General features: G+C 34.9%; 1 protein-coding gene across 9 annotated transcripts in view; it reads left to right on the top strand.

Moving 5' to 3' along the window:
• The window catches only part of CCDC18 (coiled-coil domain containing 18), a 110,752-nt gene that overhangs the window by 46,994 nt on the left and 35,906 nt on the right, over window positions 1–27,852 (top strand). For all 9 annotated transcript variants that reach the window (XM_032301656.1, XM_032301650.1, XM_032301653.1 and 6 more), the window contains 8 exons: window positions 4,494–4,610; window positions 9,798–9,965; window positions 13,134–13,276; window positions 17,778–17,941; window positions 18,564–18,777; window positions 20,891–20,990; window positions 25,717–25,833; window positions 26,838–26,981. In XM_032301656.1, the coding sequence (XP_032157547.1) occupies window positions 4,494–4,610; window positions 9,798–9,965; window positions 13,134–13,276; window positions 17,778–17,941; window positions 18,564–18,777; window positions 20,891–20,990; window positions 25,717–25,833; window positions 26,838–26,981 (1,167 nt within the window). The remainder of the gene's footprint in view (window positions 1–4,493; window positions 4,611–9,797; window positions 9,966–13,133; window positions 13,277–17,777; window positions 17,942–18,563; window positions 18,778–20,890; window positions 20,991–25,716; window positions 25,834–26,837; window positions 26,982–27,852) is intronic.

Raw genomic sequence — 27,852 nt, 5'->3', positions numbered from 1 at the left:
TGCATTTTTAATGTTAAAAATAGGTCCAAACATGCTGTTTGTTAAACATGAATGTTTTTTCTGTCATATATGGCTTGAATATAAAGAATATTTTAAAAATCCAGTGTTATTTTTGCCTAGTATTCTGTTTTTAATCCATTTTGTTACCAAGTATGCCTTTAAACACAATTATATATTTATCCATAGCTTTCATATAGTATTCTTCAAAACTTTCAACATTTAATGCCATGTCAGTTAATTTCCTCATGTAAAAATAACATCTAACATCATTAACATGAAAAAAAATCATTATAAAAATAATTATAAAAGGCATGAAATAAGTTCATTAAATAAAATCTATATTGCCACTTACCTCCTGTTTTTTATTAAGCTGCCTAACACATCTAGTAGCTTATTTCCATATGTTAGTAACCAGGTATTAAAATTGGTAAAAGAAGAAATTATGTCATTGGGTTTTATTCCCTTAATAGGAAGGTTTTATATTATTGGGGCGAATACCAAAATGAAGAAGAAACATAGAAACAACATTCCTGTGACTCAAGCTATACCAAACCTAACATACAGGGTATTTGTACCAACAAAATTGAAGTTTGAAATTGAGTTTCTTCTTGATTCTGTTATTACCACCTTCCTTTCTTGACTTTGGCTGTGCCCTCTACATACCTTTATTTGTTCTTTGCATAAAAAATTATGACTTTAGGGGCGCCTGGGTGGCTCAGTAGGTTAAAGCCTCTGCCTTCAGCCCAGGTCATGATCCCAGGGTCCTGGGATCGAGCCCCACATTGGGCTCTCTGCTCAGCAGGGAGCCTGCCTCCCCCTCTCTCTCTGCTTGCCTCTATGCCTACTTGTGATCTCGCTCTGTCAAATAAATAAAATATTAAAAAAAAATTATGACTTTAAAAAAGTGAATTTTTAAAAAATAACCAATCAAAGAATATATTCTTACAATTGGTAAATTCTTAAAAAATGCAGTCAGTTCAACCATTAACAAAGGAAATACAAATATAATTAATGAAATCATAAAAATTCTGAATTTTCTATCTGCGGAAGAGTTGTAAGAATCAGTTTAAAGTTATATCACTTATGAAAGTATGACTATTGAGAACTAGAAGATTGATGCGAAATTTTGAACGGGAATAAGAAACCAGTAAATTAAAGCAATTATATTACATGTGGTTAAATAGAATATTGAAAAGGTGCCTGTTAGATTTAGAGATTTTTTTTTACTTACTTTCTTTGGTTTTGTTTTGCTTTTATATTCCACTCTGAATTTTTTTCTTTTCCCAAAGAAAGTCATAAGTGCACCACCGTGAAAGAACTTAGCTGCTTTTGTTGAAGATAGGTAGACTAGAGCCTATACCTGGTTACCCCTAGACTATACTCCTGAGGAAGTTCTTTGCTTCAATGAAGCAGTGTCTTTGTTTTAATTTCATTCATTTTTTGTCCATATATACACACGTGTATTTATAGTTGGTTCGTATGAGGTGAATAATGCTTATCCAAATGACTCTCTTATCCATAGACTCTCAAGCTCCTTGTTCAAATAATAAAACCAACAGAGTAGTGAGTGTTCTGGGTTTTATTATTTTTAAAATTGATTTATTAATTTTAATTAAATTTTATTTTGAAAAATTCCAAACCTGCAAAAAAATGGAAAGGATAGGACAGAGAACATTTGTGAACCCTCTGCCTAGATTTACTGTCTGTTAAACTCTAGCTACATTCATTTCATCTCTCCCCACACACACCTACACACACATACCCATTTGTGCACGTACCCACCCAATCTCATACTTATACATTTCCTTTTTGTTAGACCCCTGAGAGAAGATTGCAGATGTCATAAGACTTTACATCTTTAATATTTAAACCTGCATCTCCTGTGAACAGAAACTTCTCCTAGGTGACTATACCACTCTACACACCAGAGAAAGTAAAAATCAATTCAGTGACATCATTCAACACACAGTCCATACTGGAATTTTTCCAGTTATTTAAAATTGTTCTTTATAGCGTTACTACTTAAAGTATGGTCTGTGGACTAGCAATATCAGCATCACCTAGAAACTTGTTTGGCTTGCAGAATTTTGGCTGTACCCCAGACCTACTGAACAGAATTGGGATTAAGGTGAAGGAAGTGGGGGGCGCCTGGATGGCTCAGTCGATAAGCGTCTGCCTTCTGCTCAGGTCATGATACCAGGATCCTGGGATGGAGTCTGCTCAGTGGGAAGCGTGCTTTTCCTTCTCCCACTCCCCCTGATTGTCTTCCCTTTCTTCCCTCTCTCTGTGTGTCTCTCTCTGTCAAATAATAAATAAAATCTTAAAAAAAGGAAGTAAATTGCTTCTGGTGTAAAATTTAGGGAGATGCTTACTGTTGGGGTTGTATACATGTAGCATTGTCGTTTGGCATGGCCCTGAGAGTGAGTGCCTCCTTAAATTTTGAGCCCATGTCTCCTGTCTTACCTCACCCTAATCCTTGCCCTTCTACTGAATTAGAATCTGTATTTCCATAGGGTGCCCAGCTGATTTGTATGCCCATTAAAACCTTGAGAAATACTACTTCAGCTTGTTCTTGTTCTTTTTCCAGAATAGGATTTATTTATAATTACATGTTGCACTTGGCACTTTAGGTTTTCCTGAACTTACTCTTTCCTTCTGTTCTTCTTGATACTGAATCTTTTGAAAAGTCCAGGTCAACTAGAACACCACATTCTGCATCCCATCAAGAAGCACATGTCAGACTACCCCATTACTGGTATTGCCAATATTGGCACTTTATTTAAGTTGATTACTACCAGATCTCACCATTTGAAGGGCACATTTTTTTCCTTTATAATTAATAAAATGTGCAGTGATTCTTTCAGGCCATGTGAATGTACTGCTCCTCCACAACCTATAACCTGTGGTTTTAACATCTAGTGATAAAGCTTGTCTGAATTAGTTTTTACCTTATTAATTATCAGGTGTGATATTCTGACAGGCACAGATTTTATTTTTTCCCTGTGTGTGGGAGATGATACAAGTACCAGTGCTCATTCTCATGGCTAAGAAAGGAAACTAAAGAATAAACTTGTCAGGGGGCGCCTGGGTGGCTCAGTGGGTTAAAGCCTCTGTCTTTGGCTCAGGTCATGATCCCAGGGTCCTGGGATTGAGCCCCACACTGGGTTCTCTGCTTAGTGGGGAGCCTGCTTCCCCAACACCCCCTGCCTGCCTCTCTGCCTACTTGTGATCTCTGTCAAATAAATAAATAAAAATCTAAAAAAAAAAAAAAAAAAAAGAATAAACCCCTCAGGGGTAAAAGAAATAAAGAAAACTCATAAGTATTTATACCTTTATAAAACCAATGTTAATTTAAAAATAATTACTAGGGTAACTATTAATAAGGATAATAATTAAAAAATTACCAACTTTTTAGCTCTGAATGATTATATTCACAGGCTTATAGGGACAATCTTCAAAAACTGTCAAGATTCCCTGTTTAGAAATAAGAGTTGTAAATATAATTCATGATGTAGAATGAATAGTGTCTGCAAGAGGGAGCATTTTTCTCTTTCTTTCATCTTGAGATTTCTTTTATGCCTTCAAGATGATTTACGAGAATGCTACTGGATTAAGGGGGGAAAACCACGCCTGAGAAGTTCAGAATTACACTAAGAAAGAAGACAAACGTCTTTTTGAGAGATGGGATATGGAACATGTGTGCAAATTGTGGCCCTTGAACTAATTTTTGTGAAAAAAAATTTGCTGAATGTGTGTTGCTCTTTGCTCATTTGCTCTTTAATAGTAAGTTGGCATAAAGCTTTTGCAGCTATGTGAACTCTTGAACCAGGTTACAGTCTGCGCTTTTCTGAAAATATTTTCACTGATTCAGAGCAAATGCTGCCCCCTCAGTTTTTTTTTTTCCTAGCTACAAAAACATTTTCATTTTCTTTGTGACTTCAGCACATTCAGAATATTCACACCATAGGATTATTAGTACCGTACACTAGTTTGTACTCATTTTATTATTTTCTTGATCAAGGGAACTTAAGAAATTGGCTTAAATGTTGCTTGCTATTTTAGGTAAATGTCTTAGGGCATTTGGTCTACAGGTTCTTGTCAGTTGGTCCCAGTCTGTCTTTCCAAACTAATCTCCCAAATACCCATCTCCTATAAATTAATACTCTTTGTACCCTAAACTGCCAACTTCACACCATTCCTTTTCACATTGTTTTGTCTCTGGATATACTCCCTCTTCCTGGAATGCCCTTCTTTGCTTGTTCATGTTCTGTTTATTCTTCAGGACTCCAGCCTCTGATTTCCTAATTTGCAATAAAAAATTAGTTTTCTAAATAAATCTTTTCTGTAATAGCATTTTGTATCCTGAGTTGGGCTGTGTATTCACTTTGAAGCAGTTAGGTAACATTAGGAGATAAACCTGTAAAATATTGAACATATAATAAGCATTCATCAGTATTAGTTGATTTTTCTTTTTTTGTTTTTCTCCTGCTTAGGTCAGACAACTAGATTCAGCACTGGAAATTTGTAAGGAAGAACTTGCCTTGCATTTGAATCAATTAGAAGGAAATAAGGAAAAGTTTGAAAAACAGCTGAAGAAGAAATCTGAAGAGGTAAATTAGTATTTTTGTGAAAAAAGCATATTTTCCACATGATTTCTTTTTGAGATATTATTTTTAAGATTCTTTAAAAGTATATCTTTTATCAGTAGCTAATAAAAAAAACCTTTCCATTAACGGGAGCATAGGTGGCTCAGTGGGTTTAATCTTCTTCATTGGGCTCAGGTATTGATCCTTGATCCTGGGATCAAGCCCTCCATTGGGCTCCCTGCTAAGCAGGGAGCCTGCTTCTCCCCCTTTTTAACCTCAGTGAAGAATTCCTTTATTTCTTTGTAAGAATTTATAATATAAATTTAAAATAAATTCTGTTTCTAAAATTAAATATACGCCTTAAACCTTAAATTCTTGTTTAGAAATAGTCCCCCAGAAATGTCCAGTGAAGTTGACTTGAATGTATCAGAAAGTTCCAACCAGAAAAAGAGAATCCTTTCTATTATCTTTAAAGTGGAGAGAATTTTATGCAGAAAATTAGATACGCAGGTGCTGGAAGAGGGGAGAAGCAAACAAAGCATGGTAAGATAACTCAGATTATCATAAGCAAGGACCTACTACCATCATCAGGGATAGAGAAAGATCGGGAAGAGATGCTATGATTATAGTCCAGAAGCGGGATTGCCTAGTGGAGCGAGGTCCACAAAGGAATCTGTCTGTCTAAAACTGAGGCTATAGAGGAGGAGAACTGCTCCCAGTCCCTCCCATTGGCTAAATCTTTCTATTATCCAAAAGGGAATTTCCTGCAATACCTGGAGCAGAGCAAAGGAAAGGCATGCATAGATCTAAAAGCAGATATGTAGTTGACTAGCATTCCAGACTTAGGTATAATCACATAATTATATAAGCTTAGAGATTCAGAAAGAAAATCTTCATATTTTATTGGTCCTGTCTTCTTCCTTCCATGTCTCTCATGAAGGCTATTATAACATCTTTGTTTCTCAACTATAGTATATGGAATTTAAGATACCTCAACTATGGATACTTTGATTTTTTAAGATGAAAATATTTTTATTTTACCTTGAACTTCTTCAAACATTACTTAAACATTTCTTTGCTAGCCTTCACTATACTTGAGTGTAAATGGACTTGCCAGAGATGGAATTTGCAGACAAGCAGTGTTTGTAACAAGATAGTTTGTTGAGCTTTACACTTTGTGTTCTCAGAAACTGCATCAGAGACTAGGGTGGATAGTAAGCATTAACCTAAAATGAACTTAGAATTATTTCCAAAACAACTGGAAGTATAAACCTAGGCTCCAGGGGCACCTGGGTGGCTCAGTGGGTTAAAGCCTCTGCCTTCAACTCCGGTCTTGATCCCAGAGTTCTGGGATCGAGCCCCACATCAGGCTTTCTGCTCAGCAGGGAGCCTGCTTCTCCCCACCTATCTCTCTGCCTACTTGTGGTCTCTGTCCAAAGGAAAAAAAAAAAAATTAAATCTTGGCTCCAAACTGAATTAGAAATCAGAAGTAGTAGTCAAGTATGTACAACTGTACTAAGGAATAAGTAAATAAATTAGAAAGATTGGCACTTTTTATTGCTGCTGAATTATTATCTCAATGCGTGTGTATTTGGCTTACTTAACAGGTTATCTTTCACATATGTTGATAAGAAACAGAATAATCCAATTACTATTTATTTTGTTTTCTTAAATACCATCCCTATATATTTATTTACTTTTGAGTTATTTGTCTTTAGAGCAAATTCTAATATCAATGCTGGTAAATATAATTAGAGTTGACCCTTGAACAACCCAGAGGTTAGGGTTGCCCACCCCCTCCCCACCATGTACTTGAAAATCCCTATATAGCCTTGGATTTCCCAAAAACTTAACTACGAATAGCCTACTGGTGACTAGACATCTTAACATAACACAGATGATTAACATATATTTTCTATGTTATATGTATTATATACTGTTTTCTTACAATAAAGTGAGCTAGAGAAAAGAAAATGTGATTTAAGAAAATCATAAGGGAGAGAAAATACACTTACAGTTCGGTACTATAAAAAATCTGCATGAGTAGACCTGTGTAGGTCAAACTCATTGTTCAAGAGTCAGCTGTATTATCTTGGATCAGACTTGTGAGGTTTTAATGATTTATAGCTAGGTTTTAGGAAATTGGATTTGATTCATAGTGCATCCATTCTTTTAGTAATAGGTGATGTTATAAAGATGCTTTAAAATCTTGAGAATCCGTAAATATTTCCAAATTACCTACTAACTGAATAATTAGGTGACCCTAGAGCATACCGGTAAGAAGTTAACCCGTTGTAAAAACTAAATGTTGATTATCTACAACAAAAAGCTAATGAATATTCCTCTGAAATTTTGCCTCAGGTAAATATTATTTTCCACATGTTGAAGTAAGTACATTTATGATTAAAATAATAGTAACTTTAGAGTTCTGAATCATTTTGAAAATATTTTAATTCCATATTAAAATGCTTTAAAAAGTGATAAAAGTATGATGCAGAATTACATTGTTAACATGATAGGAGAAAATAAACACAAAATAGATGTAAATAACCCTAAACATTTTTTGCATAAAATCAATCATTTTATTGGTATTTTTATTCAAATTGATAGACTTAAATTTCAAGAAGTTGGCATCATCATATCATATCAGTAACTTTTCTGGATTATATTTAATTAAATTAATTTATTTATTTTAAAGATTTTATTTTTTATTGGCGAGAAAGAGAGCATATGAGCAGGGGGAAGGGCAGATGGAGAGGGAGAGGTAGACTCGTCACTGAGCACGGAGCCTAACTCAGGGCTCAATCTTACGATCCACCTAAGCCAAAACCACGAGTTGGACGCTCCACTGAGTGGGGTACCCAGGCATCCTTGGGTTATATTTTATTTTTTGTAATAATTGTGAGAGTATTTTTCCTTCAGATATAATCTGGATAAAATTAATTGTCAAGTAGATTTTATAGTATAATTTCTAATTTCTTCTTAACCCTAATTATAAAATGATAAATCCCTTAGGAAAATTATTCTCTGAACATAATAACTTAGTAGAGAATGTAATGTAAAATCTATTTCTTATATTTTAAAGTCAAGTGGAAGTTAAAGGGTAGTACAATAAAATGCCACTTTAAATTGAATATATGCAGGTTGATACTCAATAGTTTTAATTGAAATTATTTTGCCAGTGACCAGGTTGCTGAAATAAATTTTTTATTGTTATTATGTGGTATGGTTTCCTGGTATTTTAGTTAAGGCTTATCTTTTTTTTCTTCTGTTTCATCTTATCTTAGTATTTTGACCATCTTTTTCTCTGACTATGTAAGTTATAAGACAGGATGTTCCAATAAAGAAAAAATAGTATTTGAATTTATCTTGAGGCAAGTCAGTTCTGTATAAAATAAACGATTGCACTAAGTGTTATCTGCAGTTTTCTTGGGGGCTAGCAAGTAAAAGAGAGAAAACAGGTGATACTGATACATGTTGGCACTAAACAAATTATTTTCATGTAGACAAAATTAAGTAGATTGGCATAAAAAAAAAGAATTATAATAATAGAATTAGAAATTGGTTAGTTGCCTAAGGTTCTCCAAGTATACATTGTGAGCATATAATGAAAAAATGCAAAACTTAAGAGCTTCTCATCATGAGCAAAGAATATTTGGCCCCTGAACCCTACATGATGCTACTCACTGTTCAACTGCTGGATAATTAGAAAAAAGGACCAAATCAGGGTTATCTTCCACTATTTCTTAGCAGTTTAAAATTCCTTCCGTTTGGAATACTTATTGGGAATGTATTTTTTGCTTTAAAGGAGTGGCTTTTATTTTCCTTCATATTAAAAATAATTACATAAGCAACAATAAGATATTTTCTAAAGATTTGCCTACAATCCACTTTCTTATACATAAATTTTCAGTTTTCTATTTGCCTGCATATTTTTCATAATTATGTTAGCGAAATGTAATTCTGGGGGGCTTTTTCCACTTAATTTCATTTTGTAAAATGTTATATTTCCTACTGTCTTTTAAGTTAAGATTTTAGGGAACCTGGTTAGCTCAGTTGGTTAAGCAACTGCCTTCGGCTCAGGTCACAGTACTGGGAATCCCAGGATCAAGTCCCGCATTGGGCTCCCTACTTGGTGGGGAGTCTGCTTCTCCCTCTGACCCTTCCCCCCTCATGCTCTTTCTCTCTCATTCTTTCTCAAACAAATACATAAAATCTTTAAAAATAAATAAATAAATAAATAAATATTTTAAATGGTTGTGTCATTTTAAATCAGATTGATATATCATCATTTATTAAGCTTTCTCCTTTCTTTTGGGAGCACATAAAGAATATAAAATACATATTATATTATGCTGCGTTATTACTATGATTTTTAAAATAATTTCTTTGGGCAGTTTTATTGGATTTGGATTACTAGGACAAAGGGAATTTTTTTTGTTCTTAATAGGTACTTCCAAATAATTGTAAAGGTATCTTATAAAGCCAATTTGGAGGCCAGCATATTCAAGTCCTAAATATTTGGCAAGTATGAATACAGTTTCTTAGTTGATACTGTCATTCCTTTATATGTTTTTTAGAGCATGAATAATCCCATACCTTACTGAGATATTATTTTACAAAAGGCAGTAGTAGCAATGATAATATAATAAATAGCACCTAACATGTGTGCAGTGTTTTTATGGCTATAGTGTATTCTCAGTAAGGAATAAAGAGTCATTATATAGAGTGTGGAGAAATCCATGGCTTCTTTGGGTCTCTCCCTTTTCTGGGAGGGGGTCAGATAAAACATTTCATTTCTATAGCAGTGAAATATGGCAATATATGTGCGGCGTTTCTGCCCAGAGAAATCTGTTTATGACTCGAAGTTCAGGTTTTTCATTGTGGGTTGGTCCCCTAGGACAGGGATCAAAATTATAGACTCCCAGAAGGAAAGCATGATTCAGTGCCATAGCGAGGCAAGACAATCTCATCACTTAGGGAATGTTTCAAAAGCCACATTCCCAGACACCAGCCAGGAGTCAGCCTTATAAGCAGACCCTTCTAACATGTACTCCCATCAGAAAAGTGAACCTGACCTTCCATATAACAAACAATAGCCGTAAATACAATCATTCCACGTGACAAGTGAAGATAATAAGGAAGATGGCTTTGACGTTATGACTTCTTATTTGAAATGTCATTTTAATGAGAAATGTATATATTTATTAGGTATACTGTTTACAGAAAGAACTAAAGATAAAAAATCACAGTCTTCAAGAGACTGCTGAACAGAATGTTATGCTACAGCACACTCTTCAGCAACAGCAGCAAATGTTACAACAAGAGACAATTAGAAATGAAGAGCTAGAAGACATTCAAACTAAACTTGAAAAACAGGTATATCTTATTGGTCAAAATAGTTTCACTTGTATGAAATAGAAATTTTAATAATCAATAATAAATATTTTGTTATATTGCTGTTTACCTCACAGATTTCGTGTTGTAAGAAATATTCTGTGTTAACATTGAAAAATGGGTGAAGTTGTATTTGTGTATATTCTAACCAGCACCTTGAATACCATGGGCACATTTTTGTCATCCATAGAACTTAGTTATAATTTAGACTTCTTCATTCAACCATGTTTTTTGGATCAGGACTTGTGATCCTAAACAAATGCTAAAGCAGTGCACTACAAGAAAAATCCCAAAGGAAACTACTTACTTCTAAAAATAACTTCTCTCTCTAATGAAAAAAACCCTTGGAATTTAATACTAGAATTGAATCTTTTCTTTCATTCATTGACAGTTCATGTGAATTCTTCAGACAGATATTTCATATTTTTCGTGGTTTCTCTTTTTCAAACTTCACAAAAATGTGTGAATTAGAAAATGATAGTTCCCTGTAATCTCACAACACCTCACTCACCTTTTTGTCATTTGGATGGCTTTTTATCTACATATTCTGAATTCATCCTCAGCCTCTCTAGTGGAACTAAAGAATCACTCAATATATTAAAACATATCAAGTTTCTTTTTTTTAGAGACAGCTGTTGTGCAGCTCTCCATCCCTTTTGTAAAAGTCTTCATCCAGAAGCATTTCTTCATCTCATCTGTATTTGATGACCACTTCCTAAGTCCCCTGTTGTTGACTCGGGCTTATAGAATTGATTAAAATTCTTATTCCTTCTGAAGTTGTTTTCATTTCCATAATGATTTTATGGTTTCCATCTCTCTCTCTCTCTTTTTTTTTTTCTCTTAAATCTACCAGTTCGTTTGTATTTTTCATTTGGTAAAATTTTTTTTCTTCTTGATCTTTGTTTTAAGAGATTTTTGTATGTTCTTTAACTTCTTTGAGGGTCTAAAGAATTTTTTTTTAAATTTTTATTTGTTTATTTGACAGACAGAGATCACAAGTAGGCAGAGAGGCAGGCAGAGAGAGAGGAGGAAGCAGGCTCCCTGTGGAGCAGAGAGCCTGATGCAGGGCTCAATCCCAGGACTCTGGGATCATGACCTGAGCCGAAGGCAGAGGCTTTAACCCACTGAGCCACCCAGGCGCCCAAGGGTCTAAAAAATTTTATATCTAAACGTTTCTGTAGTATTTGGAATAAATTTTCCAGTGTATACAATATTCTCTTTCTGCCTTTCATTCATGTTTCTCTATGTATAGATTCCATGTTAGATCCTTTTGGATTATTACTCTTTAGATTCTTTCTGCTTATGAGTGTGCTATTTAATAAAATGCAGAGTGGGTGGGTTTAGTTTTTACCTGGGTACTATTTTATTTTATTTTATTTTTTTATTTTTATTTATTTATTATTTTTTTTTAAAAGATTTTATTTATTTGACAGAGAGAGATCACAGATAGGTAGAGAGGCTGGCAGAGAGAGAGAGAGAGGGAAGCAGGCTCCCTGCTGAGCAGAGAGCCCGATATGGGACTCGATCCCAGGACTCTGAGATCATGACCTGAGCCGAAGGCAGCGGCTTAACCCACTGAGCCACCCAGGCGCCCTACCTGGGTACTATTTTAATTTTATTCTTGGAATTTGAGTTAGAGGTGCGGATATTAATAACTTACAATCTGTATTCAGTTATTTAGTGAGAGGTCTTAGAAGAGCAGAAAGGAGGGACGCCTGGGTGGCTCAGTTGGTTAAGTGGCTGTCTTTGGCTCAGGTCATGATCCCAGCGTCCTGGGGTCAAGTCCACATCGGGCTTCTTGCTCGGCAGGGAGCCTGCTTCCCCCTCTGCCTCTGCCTGCCACTCTGTCTGCCCGAGCTCGTGCTCTCTCTCTCTCTCTAACAAATAAAATCTTTAAGAAAAAAAGAAGAAGAGCAGAAGGGATATTAAGGTCATTTGCCAGAGATTAACATAACCAGAGTCATGTGAATGTTCACTGAAAACATGGAGTGGCTGAGATTAACTAGGAAGAAGATACAGAGTGAGAGGTGGGAAGATTGACTTGGGCAGATGTCTGTGAGATGCGGTACCTAGAAGCCAAAGTAACTATTTCATACAATTAGGAATGATAATTGGTGTCTTGGGCTGCTGAAATCAGTATCAAGTAAAATGAAGGTTGAGAAATGTCCACTAGGATGATCAACATAGAGGTCATTAGTGACCTTACTCAGTTTCTGTAGAATGGCTAACTTGCTTTGGGTGGAGGAATGAGTGAGAAGTGAGAAGAAAAGCATAGAAAACTGAGAAACGGCTTTGACGAGGAGGAAAGAAAGGATGGTGGTGGTAGTTGGAGACAGGTAGAGGTATGGGTAATTTTTTATGATGGGAATATCTCGAACATGTTTAAATGATAATATAAAGAAGCCAGAAGGAAAGAGGAGTGATAGGCAATAGTATGAATTCCTGAGAAAGTGGATAAGTTCCTGAGAAAATGAATTCAGAACACCAGTGAAGCAATTTGATTTATATAAGAGGAAAATAGCTCTATCAATAGGAGCAAGTGAAAGTGGTAACCTTTGAAGGCTGTTGGAATAATTTAGAAATCCTTCACCAAATGAGCCAATTTGTGAAGAAGGAAAGCAACATAGTTTGCAAGCGAAGAAAACATTTCAAATGAAAAGGGGAACATTACCAGGGCACCTGGGTAGCTCAGTGGATTAAGCCGCTGCCTTTGGCTCGGGTCATGATCTCAGGGTCCTGGGATCGAGTTCCACATCAGGCTGTCTGCTCAGCGGGAGCCTGCTTCCCTTCCCCTCTCTCTCTCTCTGCCTGCCACTCTGCCTACTTGTGATAAATAAATAAAACTTAAAAAAAAAAAGAAGAAGAAAAGGGGAACATTACCATTATTTTGTTCAATTCTTGTAAATCCTACTTTGGTGTTATGATGTGGCTACTTCTATAAATATGTATATGAAAGAAATATCCTACACAAAGTTTAGTTTTGCTTTTTTTTTACTGAAACATTTGCTTCCTCGTCTGTACTTTGAGTTTTATAGTACATCTTGAAACTGAATGATAGGCTAGACTACATAGTTATGTAAATATTTTTCTTCCAAAGAATATTATGATGTGACTGAACTTAAAATACCTAAAGAAAATTATATTTTCAAGGTGTCAAAACTGGAACAAGAACTTCAAAAACAAAGGGAAAGTTCAGCTGAAAAGTTGAGAAAAATGGAGGAGAAATGTGAAGCAGCTTCGCATGAAGCCGATTTAAAACGGCAAAAAGTTATTGAGCTTACTGGTACGGCCAGGTAAAATGGATATGTTACTTTTTCTTTTTCTTCCTATTTCAATATCAGTAGTTACCTGAATTTCAATGTCAGATAATGTTAAGTGAAGTATTTGCTTAAGGATTGAATTTCTTTACAGCCCATGTTCTTAGCATTTTGTTTGTACCTTTATATTTTTCTTTATGCCTTTTTTGTATTGTATTATTGTATTTTAATATTCTTTATCCTCCTATTGTATTATAAGTTCCTTAAAGCCAAAATCATTTCTGGTTTATTTTTGGGTCCTCCCACAACAGTTAGCATAGTTCCCTATACCTCATAGGCACTCAGCAAGTACTGTGTTATATTAAATTGTGAATAGTATTAAAAGTTTTAGGTAAAGATGTACTCATTGAAAACTTTCACGGTGTCTAATTGTTTATGGGAAAGAATAACTTAACAGAATACAGCAGTGGTTCTGAACCTTAACTCAACATTAAAATTACCTGAGAAGCTTTAAAAAGTACTGATGCTTTGGTCTCACCTCTAAGGATTCTGATTTAATTTTGCTAAGCCAGGCCTAGGAACCAACAGTTAATTGGTTAAGAAAGGGACCCATAGCTGAAAGCATGCCTCAGCTTCCCCAGACTCCTATGCTTTGTCAACAAGAGTTTACATAATTAATAATACATTCATACTCAAACCACCATGCTATCCACAGGAATCAAGAGTTAACTTGAACTAAGACCGTATGTCCCCGGGTTCCTTCCCTCCCACTGGCAGGAGTAAAGATTAGGCTTTGTGCATTGAGTAGCAACTTTCTTTTCTAGATGTCAACTCTCTCAACTGGGTCAAGAAGATTGCCCTGTGTTTAAGACTTAAGATCACTGTTCTTCAGACCTTCTTTCTGCCACTGATTGGTGTCTCTCCACACAACAGCCTCACCACCAGAGTCTGCTTGAATAGTTACATAATAAAAATTAATATTAATAGTTACATAATAACTTTGTCCTTGCTAATGCCAGATGCCACAAGAAGCTGTGTATTTCCAGGTCAACAGTCATCTCTCATACTAATTCCCCAAACCTTACCACATACAATGTTTACTTCTTAGTTTATCCGAACTTCTGGAGACCTCTTCTTGTCCTCTGAAATTCACAGTCCATCCATCCTGAAAGACATTCTCTATATTCCCTACTTTTTTTTCCCCTCTCGCTTTAACAGAAATTTTACTTTTCCCTAAGGACCTTGCTTCATGTCCTGCAACCCTCTAAAGTTAAAATTTTTTTCTCTGGTCTTCAGACCATATCATTCCTCACTGTTGCTGACACCTACAGGCCACCTGATGTACTGTTGATTTCCTCCAACACCACTCCCAACACCAGTCTTCTTGAGGATTTCAGTATGTTAGCTGATCCATCTGAGATGCTAGCTTCTCATTTAAAGATCCCTCTCCTGTAATGATCTTGAGCTCTATCATACCTCAGCCACTCAACTCACATGATTTACTCTAGATCCTATCATTTTCAGTATCTCTGGTTTTTCTGTGATTTGAATATTTGGCATCTATACCTCTATTATCACCTGATTCCCTTTAATATCCCCAAATTCAACAGTTCTTTGATCTCACCAGGACTTAATTCATCAGTTCCATCACTGTTTCATTCCCTGATGTCTTCTCCTTTGTTTACCCAGCTTAAATTCTGATCAGTCATTAAAATTAATGATTTGCATCTACTTGAAATTCTCTTATCTCTTTCTTACTTTTTTCTACACAACACTAAAAATCCAACTCACACTACTCTGTGCTTGCATCTTTAGAGAAGCTGGAGGAAAATATAAGCACACTGATCAGTCTTACTTTAAATTCATAATTTCATCCTTAAGGTCCCTTAAGGGACCTGCTGTCTGGCAATCACAACATTACTAACTTCTGTAGAGGACTCTTTTATACTTAGTCATTTTCTTTCAAAACTCCTAACAACCACTCCCCAGTCTTTGCTGTCATTGATGATCTTGCTTTCTGTTTCAATGGGAAAATTGAAGCAATGCTTGTTACTTTTCTTATTCTCACTCTTTGACTTCTAAACAAAACCTCTCCTTGATTATAGCTAATAGGCACATTTAGGAGGAAAAGTAAGTCCCAAATACTAATAAGAAGCTTATGAGCAAAATGATTAGACTTCATAAGAAAGAAATATCCTAGTTCTATGCTATCTTTTCCTCATGAAGCAAGGCTTTTTCATTTTCTCTGGTCCCATTATTGCTTCTTTCCCTTCTGGGGGAAATTTATAAAATTTATAAAACTCTGTTTTTCTCTCCCAAAAGTTCTAACAGTTAAAATATCTCCTTGGATCTGTTTTAGAACTAAAATATCTTCAGAGAGAAAGAAAGGAAACTAACTTTTTGAAGCAAGTATTAAAAGGTGCTTCTGGTGCTACATGTAAATGTCACTTCATGTAAATGATCCTGATCCTGGTTTCTCAGTGCTGAGGCTCATAATAGCACTTTTATTTTACATTGGAAGAGGCCAGAGAGTCTGGCCAGAGAGTCAGCCATCATATTCTTAAAGTTTAGTATTATGTTTGCAAAACCCTTCCTTTGGCTTTATTTCCAATCTCAGAGTTGATTGCTCTCAATAACTCTGCAGTAAGACAGTGAAATATTTCTGGAAAAACTGGGTGGGTTTAAAGCCTGTTGTAAAATTTTGAAAGGGAAAAATTTTTAGTATTGGATTACTTATATAATAATTAAAATTTTCAAATCCATAAATATTTATTATATTATTCTAATGCCTCATTTACCTAGCATCAAGAAATAATGAGTAGTTGCTGACAAATAAATAAAAGTGGAATTTACCTTTACCAAGTACTGAAACTTTAAAACAAAACAAAAAACTCCTTTTGGCAGGGGCGCCTGGGTGGCTCAGTGGATTAAGGCCTCTGCCTTCGGCTCAGGTCATGATCTCAGAGTCCTGGGATAGAGCCCTATGCTGGGCTCTCTGCTCAGCAGGGAGTCTGTTTCCTCCTCTCTCTGCCTGCCTCTCTGCCTACTTGTGGTATCTGTCTGTCAAATAAAAAAATAAATAAAATCTTTAAAAAAAAAAAAAACTCCTTTTGGCAGAAATTTTCTAAAATATATATTTTCTTGTTATTTAAAAATTTTCTGGTTGTCTTAGGATTATCATTACATACATTAGTTATTGTACCATGCTGAAAAATATAGTAGCACCTCAACAAAATCTTGAAGAGTACAAAGCTCTGGTTTTTTACTAAATGTCTGTAGATTACTGTCCTTTTCAAGTTCTTATATTTTTTTAATGTAATTTTGTCTCAATTCCTTTGCTGATAAGCTGTCATCTTTTGGTACTGTATGCCAACCTCTTGCATTTATTATTTTCTAATTATGTTTTATATCTACTGTAATATAAGAAATTAATTAGGCTAAAAATCACTTACATGGAATTTTAGAAATGTAAAAGGGTAATTAGCACTTACCTAATAAGCTTCTTAGCTTTTTGGACTATAGACATATTTGAGGGTGTGATAAAGAGCTATGGATTATTTTCTATACCTAGAACATATGTATACATAACTTTGCATATTGTTTCAGGAGTTTTATAGTTCTCCTCAGTTTCACTCATGGACATCAGATTAAAAACCTCTTGAACAAATCCACATTTGTCTAAGTTGCATTTACAAAAGAAATGTTCCTGCTTGCAAACTCAATTTACAAAATATTCAAGACATAAAGAACAACAGCAAAAAAATGTTGATTCAAAGAGTGTCAGTTCTACCCACCATTCAGGCTGACATTAGCACTTGTTTACTTAGTGAATATCACTTTGGAATTACCAACAAATGGGCTTAAAACTCTCTCTCACTATGTTGATTTGTCAATAGGTAGAAGATCTTCCATGTTGGAATAAGCTCAGGATTGACTGGAAGTTAGTAAACCTGATTCTCTCACTGTTAATAATTGTCTTTTCCCAGACAACTCACTGACCTTCCAGTTTCCTCATCTCTAAAGCAAGAAAGTTGCACTAGTTGGGGAACCCCAATAGTCCCTTGTAAAGCTAAAAAGGATAACATAAATAATAAAGGTCTGAATAAAAATAACTCATTTGATTCTCCTATGAGTAGTATGGTCATTATGATGAATATTTTGATTGGTTGGCTTCCTTTTCTGTGTTGCAGATAATAGAAATTCCAGAAATGTGACACCTATCTATGTATGGATACATACATACTCAGTATACAAAGCTTTTCACAAGCTAACTGTAGTTAGATTGAAAAGAAGGCTAGCCTTGCTAAATATTACCAGGTAGTACAGTCATATTTAGTGGTACATAATTGATGCACAATTACAATCTTTTAGTTGGAGCATTTTTAATAATATGACTTAAGGATGACCCAGATTCTGACTAGATGTTTTGCTGATATTTGCTCTTAAATAACTTACAGATTTTGTTTAGTCAGAGAAAATCAGTTGGCTTTTAGGTTTCTGAATTATCCTACTTGTTTTATTTTTTGCTTTTAACCAGGCAAGTAAAACTTGAGATGGATCAGTATAAAGAAGAACTTTCTAAAATGGAAAAAGAAATAATGTACCTAAAACGAGATGGAGAAAATAAAGCAATGCATCTCTCTCAGTTAGATATGATCTTAGAACAGACAAAGACCGAACTAGATAAGAAGACAAATTCTGGTAAGCAACAGGTTAGCTGAGCTTAGCTGCCTGTATATTTATATTTGAAAAGTGGAATAATGTGAGCATTTGTGTTAGTAGGGCTAGAAGGGACAATGAGTGGTCAGTATTTTGCCTCTTGTTGATGAATAAAATTTGATATTCTTAGTTATAATTTTTTAAGATTTTATTTATTTATTTGACACACACAGAGAGAGAAATCACAAGTAGGCACAGAGGCAGGCAGAGAGAGAGGGGGAAGCAAGCTCTCAGCTGAGCAAAGAACCTGATGCGGGACTCGATTCCAGGACCCTGAGATCATGACCTGAGCCAAAGGCAAAGGCTTAACCCACTGAGCCACCCAGGCGCCCTCTTAATTATAATTTTTTTTAAAGATTTTATTTATTTATTTGACAGTAGATGGAGAGGCAGGCAGAGAGAGAGAGAGAGAGGGAAGCAGGCTCCTTGCTGAGCAGAGAGCCCGATGCGGGACTCGATCCCAGGACCCTGAGATCATGACCTGAGCCGAAGGCAGCGGCTTAAACCACTGAGCCACCTAGGCGCCCCTTAATTATAATTTTTTACAAATTTTTAATAAAAATGGTTTTTGTATAATTCTAAAATTATTGTTTCCTTTTAACAGTGAAGGAATTAGAAAAATTACAGCATAACACTGAAACTGAACTAACAGAAGCTTTGCAGAAACGGGAAGCATTAGAGTCTGAACTCCAAAATGCTCATGGAGAATTAAAAAGTACTTTAAGACAACTTCAGGAATTGAAAGATGTACTACAGAAGGCTCAATTATCTTTAGAGGAAAAATATACTACTATAAAGGATCTCACAGCTGAACTTAGGTATGTTAAACAGTAAGAAATGATACCACAATTATAGGTATTTCACTTTATTACTCTGACTCTTTGGGTCATACAGTAAAGTTTGCTGTTTAATTCTAGATGTCTAAATTTCTCAGTTGCATTTGGCTCACTGTTATTCATCCCAGGCAGCCTGTCCCATGCTCCTTCTAAATAATTCAGCCTTTCCTCATGACTAATATTTCCATCCTTGGTCTTTGGACCATTTTATTTTGACCCTCCCCTATACTATATCTTCAACAAAAAGGCCAAGAGAAAAGGGAAGAGTATAAAATGAGGCCAGAGAAACACACAGGAACCCTGTCATGTAGGGCTTTGTATTCCCTGATAAGGAGCTTGGATTTTTTTTTTTTTTAGATTTTATTTATTTATTTGACAGAGAGAGAGAGATCACAAGTAGGCAGAGAGGCAGGCAGGGGGGCGGGGGAGAAGCAGGCTCCCTGCTGAGCAGAGAGCCCAATGCAGGGCTTGATCCCAGGATCCTGAGATCATGAGATCATGACCTGAGCCAAAGGCAGAGGCTTAACCCACTGAGCCACCCAGGCACCCTGAAGCTTGGATTTTTTTGTTGATACTTAAAACTTAGTAAATTTTTCCTACTTTTTGACTTTGCTGTAATTGTCTTTTTGACCCAAAATAATGATTGAATGGCTGACCTCTTGCCTTTCATATTACCTCTAAGGGCCCTTTTCCAACCACCTACTCGCAAGTAGCCACCCAGGCATTATCTCATCACTTTAAGACAACGTCAGGAATTGAGAGATGTACTAACATATTTAATGCTCTAACATAGCACTTTATGTTTTACCTTTTCTTTATTATTTATAATCTCTCTCCTCTACTGGACCTATTAGTATGTATTCTCCAAATGATGAAAAACATCTATCTTATTGTGAGCCTAAATCAAGAGTTAGTCACTGAACTGTGTGAGCCACGCAGGCACCCCTAACTGTTGAGACTTTTAATAGAACAGTAAACAGTTCATTAAAGAAGTTCACAATCTGCTTTTTCAAATCAGTACCTTTGTTCAATATTGTTTATATTTAAGTCTGGAAAACCATTTGAAGATTTTCAAGATGAACATTTTTAGCTTTTGTTGTATTGGAACATAGAGCTCCAAATTAAAATTCTTTGATTGCACTCTCTGATCTAAGTGGTAGTAGTCTTAAAGTTGTGTCAGTATTAAGCATTTTTATAATATAAAATAATACATAAGTTAAGGTTTTAGGAGAGATACAGTTTATAAAAAATGTTAGACTTCAATACTTAGCTATATATGTAAGGCATCATTTGAGTAAAATTCCCATGAGAAACACAGTGGTTATTTACGGAGCTGTGGATATCGAAGATATCAATCATAAGATAAATGACTCATTCAACTCTAATAAACTTACAGCTGTCGTACAGAAACGCTTTCAAATGCTCTCCTGATCTGTAAATGAAAAAATATGGACATATTTTTAAAATTCTTACACTGATTCAGTTTTTTTTTTAACTTTGTTTTTTGATTGGGTTATGTTAGTCACCATACAGTAGTACATCATTAGTTTTTGATGTAGTATTCCATGATTGATTGTTTGCATATAATACCCAGTGCTCCCTGCAATCCGTGTCCTTCTTAATACTCATCACTAGGCTCACCCTCCCAGGACCCCTTCCCTTCTAAAACCCTCAGTTTGTTCCCAGAGCCCGCAGTTCATCTCCCACTCCGATTTCTCCCCCTTCATTTTTCCCTTCCTTCTCCTAATGTCTTCCATGCTATTCCTTATGTTCCACAAATAAGTGAAACAATATGATAATTGACTTTCTCTGATTCCGTTTTCTATCTTAGGAGTACTTTAACATTTAGTTTAAATTGTCTACAGTAATAGTGTTTGAGTTAACTTTTACCTTTTGAGAATACTCTATTAAAGTAACTTGATACCAGTCATTTTCTTCATACAGTATTTCTTTAATTTGAGCCCTTTCAATCAGAAATAATTGCATATATTTTAATTACTTTTAACTTACAGGAATTTAACCCAATTGACTTAATTTTTTAAAACTATAATATTCCTACTATTTGCTTTGACCTTTTTCCTTTGATAAATTGCAGAGAATGCAAGATGGAGAATGAAGATAAAAAGCAGGAACTCCTTGAAATGGATCAGGCACTTAAGGAGAGAAATTGGGAACTAAAGCAAAGAGCAGCTCAAGTTGGTTTTCTTAATTAAATTTAATGAAATTTTCTGTTACAGTACAATCACACAGGGTTTCAGAGGTCACCCCTTTTTGGTAAAATGGACCTTTTTAAAACATATATGTTTGTGTACATTAATATTTTAAAAGTTAGTAGTATGTCATCTTTCTTCATCTTGCTATTTTTATAGCAAGTTTATTTTTGAGAATGAAGGTTAGCTTAGTATCTGAATCTTTTGATCTCTTACATTATTGCATATCATAAGACAACGGAATTAAAGGAGTTGTAACTCCTTTAATATTGTGTTTGTTGGAGGAGCAAAACTATTCAAAAGACATCTTTTTTAAAGACTTTATTTCTTAGACCAGTTTTAGGTTCACAGTGAAAGTGAGTAGAAGGTACAGAGATTTCCCAAATACACCTTGCTATCATAAATGCACAGCCTTCCCTATTATCAACATTCCCCACCCAAGTGGTACATTTGATAATAGTTGATGAACCTACACGTTATAATCATCCTGAATCCATAGTTTACATTACAATACACTCTTGGTGTGTACATTCTCTGGGTTTGGACAAATGTTTAATCACCCGCATCCATCATTATGATATATTACCCAGGGTATTTTCACTGCTGTAAAAATTTTCTGTGTGCCACATAGCATCCTTCTTTCTCTTCCCCCAGCCCTAGCAACCACTGATCTTTTTATTGTCTCCATCATTTTTTCTTTTCCAGAATGTCATATAGTTGAAATCATATAGTACATAGTCTTTTCATATTGGCTTCTTTCACTTAGTAATACTCATTTAAGTTTTCTCCACATCTTTTCATTGCTTCATAGCTCATTTCTTTTAGCACTGAATAATATTCCGTTGTCTCAGTATACTACGGTTTACTTAACCATTCACCTACTGAAGGGCATCTTGGTTGCTTCCAGGTTTTGACAATTAAATGAATAAAGCTGCTCTAAACATCCGTGTGCAGGTTTTTATGTGGATATAATTTTTTTTATTTAATTTTTTTCAGTGTTCCAAAATTTATTGTTTATGCACCCCACCCAGTGCTCCATGCAATATGTGCCCTCCATAATACCCACCACCAGTCTCACCCAACCTCCCAACCCCCTCCCCTCCCAAACCCTCAGTTTGTTTCTCAGTGTCCACAGTCTCCCATGGTTTGTTTCCCCCTCTGATTTCCCCCCACTCACTTCTCCTCTCCATCTCCCCATGTCCTCCATGTTATTCCTTATGCTCCACAAATAAGCGAAACTCTGACTCTCTCCGCTTGACTTATTTCACTCAGCATAATCTCTTCCATTCCCATCCATGTTGATACAAAAGTTGGGTATTCATCCTTTCTGATTCCATTGTGTATATAGACCATATCTTCTTTATCCATTCATCTGTTGAAGGGCATCTTGGTTCTTTCCAAAGTTTGGCAACTGTGGCTATTGTTGCTATGAACATTGAGGTACAAATGGCCCTTCTTTTCACTACATCTGTATCTTTGGGATTTTAAGATTTTATTTATTTTACAGAGAGAGATCACAAGTAGGCAGAGAGGCTAGCAGAGAGAGAGAGAGAGGAGGAAGCAGGCTCCCTGCCCAGCAGAGAGCCCGACACGGAACTCGATCCCAGGACCCTGAGATCATGACCTGAGCTGAAGGCAGAGGCTTAACTCACTGAGCCACCCAGGCAGTCCCTCTATTTTTAATTTCTTAAGGAATCTCCACACTGGTTTCCAAAGTGGCTGCACCAACTTGCATTCTCACCAACAGCGGAAGAGAGTTCCCCTTTCTCCACATCCTCTCCAACACATGTTGTTTACTGTCTTGTTAATTTTGACCATTCTAACTGGTGTAAGGTGGTATCTAAATGTGGTTTTCAACTTCTCTTGGTAATTATCAAGGGGCACGATTACTGGATCATATGGTAAGAGTATGTTTAATTTTGTAAGACTTTCCAAACTGTGTTCCCAAGTGGCTTGTACCAATTGCAATGAATGTGAATGCCCGTTGCTCCACATCTTGGCGAGCATTTGCTGTTGTCAATGTTTTGGATTTTGGCCATTCTAATTAGTGTGTAGTGGTATCTCTTGGTTAATGTGAACTTCTCAGATGACATATGGGATGGAGGATTATTTTCTGGTGCTTATTTTCTATCTGCACATCTTTTTTAGTGAGGTGTCTGTTATAGTCTTTGGCTCATTTTTTAATTGAGTAATTTGCTTTTTTATTGTTGAATTTTAAGAGTTCTTTGTATATTTTGGATACAAGTCCTTTTTCAGGTGTGTCTTTTACATATATTTTCTTCTAGTTTGTGGCTTTTATTCACAATCTTTTGACATTGACTTTCACGGAAGTTTTTCATTTTAATGATGTCCAGCTTATTGTTTATTTCATGAATTATGCCTTTGGCTTTGTAACTAAAAAGTCACCCAGGGTCATCCAAAGTTTATGTTATCTTCTACAAGTTTTATAGCTTTGCAAATTATATCGAGGTCTGTGATCCATTTTGAGTTTTGTGAAGGGTGTGGTGTAGATTAGTTTTTTTTGCATATTGTTGTCCACTTATTCCAGCATCATTTGTTGAAAAGACTATCTTTTCTGCATTGTATTGCCTTTCTCCTTTGTCAAAGGTTAATTGACATATTTAGTTTCTGGATTCTCTTCTGTACAATTATCTATTCATCTCTGTTTTTGCCAGGACCGTGGTCTGTTTACTGTAGCTCTTTTGTGTCTTTAAGTCAGGTAATGTCACTCTTCCAACTTTGCTCTTCTTTAGTATCATGTTGGATAAGAATATCCAGTGTTTTGGGCGCCTGGGTGGCTCAGTGGGTTAAGCCGCTGCCTTCGGCTCAGGTCATGATCTCAGGGTCCTGGGATCGAGTCCCGCATCGGGCTCTCTGCTCAGCAGGGAGCCTGCTTCCTCCTCTCTCTCTCTCTCTCTCTGCCTGCCTCTCTGCCTACTTGTGATTTCTCTCTGTCAAAGAGATAAATAATATCTTTAAAAAAAAAAAAGAATATCCAGTGTTTTGCCTCGCCATATAAGCTTTAGAATCAGTTTGTCAATATCCACAAATTAACTTCCTGGAATTCTGATTGAATTGCCTTGAATGTATAGACTTAGTTGCAACTAACTAACTGACATCTTGAATCTTGACAATATTGAGTCTTCCTATCCATGAGCATGGACTATCTCTCTATTTATTTAATTCTTTGATTTCTTTCACTGGAGTTTCGTAGTTTCTCTTTATAGATCTTGTATATATTTAGCTAGGTTTATACCTAAGTATCTGTTTTGGGGGGTGCTAATGTAAATCATATTATGTTTTTAATTTCAAATTCCTCTTACTTATTGTTAGTATATAAGAAGGTGACTAAATTTTGTGTACTTCTTGTATCCTGCAGTTATTGGTTCTAGGAACTATTATGTCAAATCTTTTGGATTTTTCACCTAGATGATTATGTTATCTATAAACAAATATAGTTTTGTATTCCTTTCTAAGATGTGTATCTTTTATTTCTTTTTCTTGTCTTACTGCTTTAGTGAGGACTGCTAGAACAGTTTTGAAAAGCAGCAGTAAGAAAGAGAGTATCCTTGCCTTGTATCTGATCATAGTGGGAACATTTTTAGTTTCTCACCATTAAGTATGATACTAACTGTTGTTTTTCTATAGATATTCTTTATTAAGTTGAGCAAGTTCCCCCCATTCCTTGTTTACTGAGAGTTTTTATCGAGAATGTGTGTTGAAATGTCTGTCTGGTTTTGGTAATTAGGTTAGTACTGGCTTCATAGAGTGAGTTAGAAAGTATTTCCTCTGCTTCTGTGTTCGGAATTGGATTGCAAGAATTGGTATAATTTCTTTCTTAGATGTTTGGTAGAATTTACCAGAGAGCCCATCTGGACCTGCTGCTTTCTCTTTGGGAAAGTATTACTAATTCCTTTAATAGATATAAGCTTATTCAGATTGTCTTTTCCTGTGTGAGTTTTGAAAGATTCTATCTTGTAAGTAATTGATCTGTTTCATCAGTTTTATTAAATTTGTGTTCAGAGAATGGTTACAGTATTCCTGATTATCCTTTTAGCATCTTTGAGAGCTATAGTAATGTCTTCTCTTTCATTTCTGGTATTAGTAATTTGTGTCCTCTTTCTTTTTTTCTTAGTCTGGCTTAGAGGCATTCTGATTTTATAGATCTTTTCAAGAATCAGCTTTTGATTTTGTTGGTTTTCTCTGTTGATTTCCTAATTTTAATTTTACTGATTTCTGCTTTAACTTTTATTATTTCTTTTCTTTTGCTTACTTTGGATTTAATTTCTTCTTCTTTCTCTAGTTTACCAAAGTGGAAGCTTAAGTGATTGATTTCAGATCTTTCTTCTTTTCTAATATTTGCATTCAGTGCTATACATTTTCCTCCAAACACTGCTTTTGCTGCATTCCACAATTTTATTATATTGCATTGTGTTTAGCAGCTTTTATTTAGCATGAAATGAAGTCTAAATCATTTATTTGTATTTATGAATATAGTTGCATCTTTTCTTCAAGTTTCTATAATATATATGAGGCTTAAGATGCAGCATCAATAAGCAATGAATATTTTTTCCCATTTTGTAAAATAATCTGAGATGAGTTTATGTTTCAGTTATACCTACTGTAAACAATTTTAAAACACACTCCAAGAACACAATTTTTAACATTAGAATTAAGTTGAGTAATAGTTTGATGTTATTTTGGTATTTAGGTTACACATTTGGATATGACTATTCGTGAACACAGGGGAGAAATGGAACAGAAAATAATTAAATTAGAAGGTACTCTGCAGAAATCAGAATTGGAACTTAAAGAATGCAACAAACAGGTAAATTATTTAAAATTACATGCTTTATATTGTTTTAAAAATAACTCCTTAACTGTAAGCGTCTACTTATTATTAACATAATATGGCTTTTTTATAGAACACATATAACAAAAATACTACATAATTTTAACCACCTTGTACATGTTACTTTAAATTCACTTTTCTCCTCTTAATTTTTCGCCAGTTTTATTGAAATATAAATGACAGAAATTGCATATATTTGAGGTATACAACATGTTTTGATATACATTGTGAAATAATTAACACAATCAAGCTAAATAACATAGCCATCTCCTCAGTTATTTTAATTATTTATTTTTGTTGAGAATGCTTAAGGCCTATTCTCTCAGCAGATTTCAAGTATACAACACAGTATTACTAATTATAACCATACACTGTACATTAGATTTCCAGAATTTACTCACCCTATACAACAAAAACCTTATATGTTTTGACCAACATTTCCTCGTTTTCCTCACCCCCGGCCCCCTGATGATTACCCTCTTAATGTTACTTTGAATGTAGTTTTTCTTGTCTCAGTGTGTCCACATGTTTATCATCATGTGTGCATGTTTGAATATGTATAAAACATCTCTGGAAGGATTTGTAAGTCTCTTAACTGTGGTTGATTCTAAGGAAGGAACACAGTGGGAAAGAGGACTTTGTTTTCGCTAACTATATTTTTCACCTCTTGCACATATTACCTGTAAAACTACTTGTGAGGTCATGTAACATCTGTTGTTTTAATGTACTCTAATTATCCTTAAACAAAGGTGATTGAGACTTGATTTCTTATACTGTATTTTAGGTATGTAGATAAGCATCTTATTAAGCATAAGAATTCTGATGTTAATGTCTAAGTTATGGTGGTCTTAAGAAAAATACATTTTTATATTTTGCTGTTGTATATAAATGTGTTTAAAGTTTGACTTATTTGGATTGTAGTTATGATTAAAGAACTGTTTTTCCTTAGTTACATTAATATTGCTCTGTTTAAAATTCAGATAGAAAGTTTGAATGAAAAATTGCAAAATTCCAAAGAACAGCTTCGAGAAAAAGAGTTTATAATGCTACAAAATGAACAGGAGATAAGTCAACTGAAAAAAGAAAATGAACGAACACAACAAAAGATGAAAGAAATGGAAAGTGTAAGCAAATTATTTTCTAAGGAACAGATTAATATTATCTGAAAAGTGGCATAAATCTTTGTTTTAAACTAGTTTTAAAATACGGAAACTGTGCCCTAATATTTTTAGGCTAATTATTTGTGTCAGATAATTATTGGCTTTTTTTGACCTTTCTAAATATTTTACTCTGATATTCGAATTATAGAGAAGGGCATCAACTTATCTTTATACTGCCTACAGGCATTGGCATGGTATCTGTCACATAGTAAACCCACAATATGTGCTTACTTGGTCAACAAATATTTATTAAGAGCCTGCTATGAAACAGAGGTGGAGATACAGATATTAATAACATATACTCATTTGTCTTGAGGAACTCCCTCCAGAGAATGAATGAACTTGGATATTGAAACCAAGTATATTGAGTTAGTTGCCAGATGAAATTTGATGTCTTTGTATTATCAGTTTACATGTGTGTTGACTGGTGAACCCATTCTACCCACTTGCCTTTTTAAAAAGTGAATTTGCTTCTGAGAGCTCTCATATATGTAACTTTTTTTGTTTTTAAATATTATACTCAACTTTAAAATTTCACATATAGCTCTTTATAATCAACTTTAAAACTTCACATATAGCTCTTTATTGTCTGTCTGCTTCAGTAGGATATACTATCCATAAAGGTAGCCACTTTGTCTCCTTTGTTCACTCTTAAGTCCTCAGTACCTAAAACAGCACATATCACATGGTAAGCAATGAATAAGTATTCATTGAATTTATACATAAATTAAGCAAAGCCTTTGAGAGCAAGTTTGGGCCCCAGGGAAAAGAAAATCATTATTGGTCCACTCATTTCATGTTCCCTAACAAAGGTTAACTAAAAATATTTACATGA

Source organism: Mustela erminea, chromosome 10, assembly GCF_009829155.1.
Source record: "Mustela erminea isolate mMusErm1 chromosome 10, mMusErm1.Pri, whole genome shotgun sequence".
Taxonomy (NCBI): domain Eukaryota; kingdom Metazoa; phylum Chordata; class Mammalia; order Carnivora; family Mustelidae; genus Mustela; species Mustela erminea.
This window is presented reverse-complemented; position numbering and strand designations above follow the sequence as displayed.